This window comes from Otolemur garnettii, unplaced genomic scaffold, assembly GCF_000181295.1.
Source record: "Otolemur garnettii isolate 467f Iridium unplaced genomic scaffold, OtoGar3 scaffold00083, whole genome shotgun sequence".
Lineage (NCBI taxonomy): Eukaryota > Metazoa > Chordata > Mammalia > Primates > Galagidae > Otolemur > Otolemur garnettii.
The window spans coordinates 7745393-7751696 of record NW_003852478.1 but is presented as its reverse complement, the minus strand read 5'-3'; the positions used below and the strand labels follow the sequence as shown (position 1 = coordinate 7751696).

The 6304-nt window shown below is 43.7% G+C and overlaps 1 protein-coding gene across 3 annotated transcripts in view; it reads right to left on the bottom strand.

Moving 5' to 3' along the window:
* Positions 1-3730: 3730 nt before the first annotated feature.
* The window catches only part of KIT (KIT proto-oncogene receptor tyrosine kinase), an 88647-nt gene continuing 86073 nt past the window's right edge, over positions 3731-6304 (bottom strand). The window contains exons 19-21 of one of the 3 annotated variants that reach the window (XM_003794609.2): positions 6194-6293; positions 5758-5863; positions 3731-4487 (exon numbers count right to left, since the gene is read on the bottom strand). In XM_003794609.2, coding sequence (XP_003794657.1) covers positions 4359-4487; positions 5758-5863; positions 6194-6293 — 335 coding nt within the window. In that variant the 3' untranslated portion in view covers positions 3731-4358. The remainder of the gene's footprint in view (positions 4488-5757; positions 5864-6193; positions 6294-6304) is intronic. The other 2 variants (XM_023515973.1, XM_012808082.2) reach the window with 2 other exon arrangements.

Genomic DNA, 6304 nt, shown 5'->3' with positions numbered 1-6304 from the left:
GGCAATACAAAGTCTGAGAGGGGAGTGTGGGGCGCACTCATAGGCTAATGATAGAGGTGGGACTTTTGGAGAGCAGAGGCAATACAAAGTCTGAGAGGGGAGTGTGGGGCACACTCATAGGCTCATGATAATGGAAGAAAAGCCAAGAGAGAAGGCTGCAGTAAGCACATGGAGAGCCTCAAATTCCCGCCTGAAATGTGGAGTTTTGGTAAAAACACAGAAATCTCTATAGCAAAGTCAAGTTTCACAGCACATTTGTACAATGTTGTTTGCATGTGAGAAAGACAATTAGATCACTTCTCAGCCTTTTCACTAAGATCAAGTATAGTAAGAAAGACAATTAGAAGCGGATTTTTGACTGTGTAATTTTTTGTGGGTTATGCTAGACTGTCTTCTTACTTAACAAGGCTGATTGGCCATAGCAAAACTTACACATTAGGTATATGAACAAGATGGTCCTGACAGCTTCATATTAATACGTAGTACTTTGGGGCAGACAGTAGTATGGAACTGAGATTTCGAGAGCAATTCTGCCCAGTGTCACAGAGCAGTATACGGTTGAGACAGGACTGGCACTGGCATTAGAACCAAGGTTGAGTCTGGACACCAAGCACCTGATACCTTGCTATAAACAGCAGAGCTGTGAGAAGAATTTGCCAGACTTATAACATGGGCCTGTCAGTTGCTTCTAACTCAAAATTTTATACACCACAAAAAGGAAAAAGGCTAAATGACAGTGAAAACGTGACATGTTTTGTGATCAATTAGCATTCATTGCTGACTTGTCCTCAAGTTGGTGGCCACCTGAGTGAAATGTGGGTCTGCTTGTCACTGACTATTGACACATTCCTGCTCATACAATTTCCTTCTGGTTTAAAAGAATTCTTTTAGCTAGGTGTGGTGGCTCATGCCTGTAATCACGAGTAGCACTTTGGGAGGCTGAGGCGGGTGGATTGCTTGAGCTCAGGAGTTTGAGACCAGCTTGGGTAACACTGAGATCCCATCTCTGCTAAAAGTGGGAAAACTAGCTGGGCATTGCAGCAGGCACCTGTAGTCCCAGATACTTGGGAGGCTGAGGCAAGAGGATCACTTGTGCCCAAGAGTTTGAAGTTGCTGTGAGCTATGACACCACAGCACTCTAGTCAGGGTGACAGCATGAGACTCTCTCTCGGAAAATAGATAGATAGATATAAATAAATAAATAAAAGAATTATTTTTCATTACAGGTCACTGTTTACCCCATCTGTTTCCTTTCAGGAGACGTTTTTGCAGGTGGACATGTCACGTCCATAAAAGCGGAGAAGACTGAGGTGTTGGGTGCCTAACTCATTCTTTGTGTATCAGTGTGGTTTAGGGGGGTCCTTTGTTTCAAGCTCTAAGACCTGTTAGCCCCTGCAGTTCCCAGAGGCCTGCACAGTGCTGCTTGGTCAAGCAGAATGTTTCACCCACATGACAGAATCCAGTTAATGGAAGGAAGCGCCTCACTGTCACCAGCAGAGAGAACTCAGCTCTCCCCCGGAGCAAGTCAGAGTGAGGACGGAGGTGGACCTGAGCCTCTGAGTGTGGACTTCAAACCCTTTTCTTGGGACTCCTAAAGGCAGCTGTGCCAATTACTCTTATATTAATTTTTAGACAATTTCTGTTAGAAGAGGTATGGAAATATGCCAATTGTATTAAGTTAGACCACGAAATTGCTGTTATTTGGCCATTATTTTTCTAATAAAAATGGTCATTTCACATGAAGCACCCTAATAATGATCATAGCTGTGTATGTAATGTTCAAAGTGCCTTCTATATCTATTTTTCAATATAAAGAGACCCCAGATTATAAAAAGGAAACGATAAAATATAGCACATGTGAAAATTCTTAATAAATGTTGGTTGACTCTTCTATAAATCCTAGTGTGATTGGGTGGTCCTGCATATATTTTATGAAAACTGGGTACAAAACATTCTAATGTTAAGGTGAATGCTTTTCATATAAGTTAAATTTTGACATAATAAAAAAATCCATTTGATTTATATATTTACATTTTTATTAGAATTCTTCAGAACTGTCAACAATTGGACAACGTATTGGGAATAGAACACGTGAAACACCAACACCCTTTACACTTACGCCGCTTAATATTTACACATAAAGTTACTGTATATATAAAAAATATCTTCAAGGACTCATGGGCTTAGGAATTATTCAAAAGACATTATTGCTACATTTCAATATTTACAAAAAAAGCCACAAAATAATTTCAAACATTAAGCCACTGCAAAAGAAACATCTGATGTAAGAAAAAATTATAAAAATATAAACTTTCAAGAATATCCAAGACAAAACTCTTGATGATGTGCCCCTGAAGTACCTAGGCGTCTACAGTTAACAGCCACTTTCACTATCATCAAAGTCAGCAGGAATGCGAAGGGAGTTTCAGACGAAGGATGGCAAAAGCCACAGTCTCTCAGGTGACAACACAACCCCAAACCTGTTAACTCTGGGAAGGTGCGAGAGCACAGAACTCCAGTGCAAATGGTTACTTCCAGACAACGGCTACAGGTCTCTACACGTGGTCTAAGGGACCCGGGGTGGGAGGAACCGTGAAGGTAACATACCTGAATCTGGCAAGACAACACACAAAGCTTGCCTTGTACACATTACCTTTTATACTGGGCGGTGGAGGGGGGAAAACAGGTAAATTACAAGAATAATATCCAGGCTACAGTCTAAACTTCTAAAGGGTAAAATTTAAACATGTTTCAGGGGGACAGTAGCATTATATAAGGTCTAAGAGATGCGTACAGTATGTTAAGTCTAAATAACAGAGTGCCTTGAATGCAGGTGGGCTGCAGTTAGGTACAGAAGTCTTTTGCTTCTTACATGCCTCTATGGGAGCTTTGGTGAGCTACTCCAGGAAGCTGCGTGCAGAGAAACCAGGGCAGTACTGATGATGAAAGCCAAGTTCTTCCTTGGGGACTGAAGGACTCACTTGGACTCAGGGCAAGAATACCCCACCCCAAATACTTGTCTACACGTGTGCGCAGACACACACACACACACACACACACACACCCCTCTCTCATATAGATACTGGCCTGGTGTCCAGGACATGCCTGTAATGGAGGCTGAATCTAAATTTTACCTCCTGCTACGTAACAATCCAAGCCAAGACGGCACTGTCTTCCCACTCATGAGGAGTCTGCCGTCAGTCAGGAAGTTTCCAGACAGCACCACATCCACTGAGTACAATGCCATTCTGAGGCTGCTGGGCCCGTTCTGGAGAATCTACAGAGCAAGTCCATCAGCTAAAAGAGGAGAGTTCGCTAAGACTGTGCTTGGCAGTTATATTTTTTTTCCTTAAAGTATTAACTTCTTCTTTTAAACTTATATGGCTTGTAATCTAATCCTACACACAGTACACAGAATGCTCGGATTGTATACAGATAACTAAACCTTGTGGGTTTGCCCCCCTCAAATGTATGAACATGGACGATTTATAGATGAACATATATACAAATGCAGGCTGGGGAGGCCTTCTCTCCAATTTAACTGCCTAAGAGCAAACTCTTCTTTTATTTTTTATATTTTATTATTATTTTTTGAGACAGAGTCTCACTTTGTCACTCTTGGTAGAGTGCCGTGGCATCACAGCTCACAGCAACCTCAAATTCTTGGGTTCAAGAGATGCTCTTGCCTCAGCCTCTCAGAGTGCATTACTGGTGTGAGCCACGGCGCCCTGCCTCAAACTCTTACTTTAAAGCCAGGTCAGTAGTATAGTAGCTCCACAGTGAAGCCCTTTGCTCATGGCCTAGGGAGTAAGCATGAGTCAAGATTTTTCACGGCCTCTGCCTCATTCCCAGCATGAAATACTAGATTTCCTAGGTCCAGATGTTCACATGTGTCCTTTGCTCTAATAAAATATTCTGTTTTCCAGGTTTAGATTTTAGCTTCTCATCGTGCTGTATTATCATATCACTCTGGATGGTCCAAGGCCAAATGTGTCTACTATCACTTACTCAGATTAACAATCAACCATACTCTGAACACAAATCAGAAAATCCTCGGAAAGAATTCTGGACATTCAGCCCATCCCTCCCTCTCTTTTTCCAAATCAGAATCTTTTTTTTTTTTTCCTGGTTATAGTAGGAGCTACTTTGCTATTGGGAATATATACAGTTCGAACCTTTGCAATGGAATGGTGGCTGATGACAAAAGTCACCCGCCACTAAAGTGTGCTTAGAAAGACAGGATTACAGTGGGTGCCACTACCCTGGAGTAGGGTGCAAGTCAAAAGGAAACAAAAGAACCACCAAGGAAGCCGAAAGATGGGGGGTCATTCCTGCACCAGGGACCCCGACACTCCTGCTCAGACGTCTTCATGCACGAGCAGGGGCTGGGAGGAGGAAGCAGTGCTGCCAACGGAGTTGATCCTCACGGAATGGTCCACCACGGGGTTCTCAGGGTTGGGGTTGCAGTTTGCTAAGTTGGAGTAAATCTGCAGAAAACATTCCACAGTCAACACACCAGTCTCTACAGTGAAGAGGGCAGCAAAGGACACACTTACAGCATCAAAATCGCAAACCCAGTCGAGCCTCCAGGGTTGACCATCTCTTTACACTGACCACCTCCTTCAGGTGACCGGCTTTTCACAGACTGGACACACACCACATATATGTGTAAGTACAATAGGCCTAATTCCCTATGTTGACCCGATTGTTACAGTCCCTTGGGTAGTTGGCTTACAGAGGTTCTGCTGTCACTGATAAAGACTCTTAAGAAGACAGAGGTGGTTTATGAGAACTGTGGCCCTAACTCAAATCATATTGACAAAACAAATAAAACTCCCCATTTCTCCCAAGGAAATGACCTCACACAAGAAGTGGAGGCAAACCGTGTAGGCTTGGCTCGACTCTAACGGGACACATCTGGGAACAAGCACTTCAATCTAAAGCCAACTACAACCCAACAGCCGATGTAATCGCTCAGAAACCCACAGTCCTTCCAGGGAGGGATCTCCTGTCAAGAATTAAAGCTACTGGATTTTTAAGTTGAAATATGTTTTGACACCCAGAAAAACAAGCTTTATCCCAAAAATATCAGTGGTGTGTTATCAGAAAAGATAGGTCCAAGCACGCAGCCCAGAATAAAAACATGCAGCTTAAAAAAACTGGAGACAAAGTAAAGATCACTAATTCTTCCTTAAAAGCAGGAGAGGAAATAATGGATTTGAATTTTCATTCCCCATCCCCAAATCACGGGGAGGGATCTTCCTAACTTCAAACAGCTCCACTTTCTCTGTGGCTTGCGGGCATGACAGCTATCTGCCATTGTCTGGCTATGCTTGTTTGATCAGAGGCTTATTTTACTGCAGTAACAAGCTGTCTTTTCTATGCTTTTCTTCTACAGTTCATGTTACTTCAACCCTCCAGGGGATGGATGGCCCAGACACGTGAGAGGGAGAGCTCACCAGCCCCATGACCAGCATTGGGGGTGGGACGAGAACATGGGAAATCCGTATGGAATCGTCTCCACACTGCGGAGCACAAAGCCCTTCCCCCCATCTTCTCACATCCTTCTTTGGCTCAGAACAGGGGGGCTGGGCAGAAACAACTGGTTTCCACTTACTTCCCCACCTAAAGCTGAATAACAACCTAAGCCACAGAGAGAAGGGGTAGGGAGGTTAGTCCTTACCCTGAAAACCTGCAAAGGAAGACACACCTGGAACAGACAGAAAGGGGGTTCTATTCCTCGCAGAGCACACTCACATGACTGGTGCTGTCTGAAATCTGCTTCTCTATCAGCTGAACGATCTGCTTGAATGTTGGCCTTTTTAGAGGATCGGCGTCCCAGCAAGTCTTCATGATGTCATACCTGCACAATGAGGGCCATTTAGGATCCTCCCCCAGTGCCTTTAGCCTGGGGTTGGATGTGTACCACGCAACAATGTCCACAGTAATTCCAGGCTCCACAACGGGCATACGGAATGACACGTGCACAAAACACAACACCACGTGTACGGAATGTTGCCGAAACTTTGTTTTGGGTGACAAGACATTATGAAAATAAACTACCAAAATAAAAAGGAACCAAGTGACATTTTCAAACTGTGCTGGTGAAAACCCTCAACATCTGGGTTTCTGTCTTTAAAAAATAAAATAAAAGGGGAAACGTGATCTAGAGGAAAAACTTCTCGGCCCTTACATTTCAGCAGGTGCGTGCTCGGGGCTGAGCATTCGGAAGCCTTCCTTAATCATCTTGTAGAACTTAGAGTCGACGGGCATCCCAGGGTAAGGGCTGCTTCCTGAGGCACAA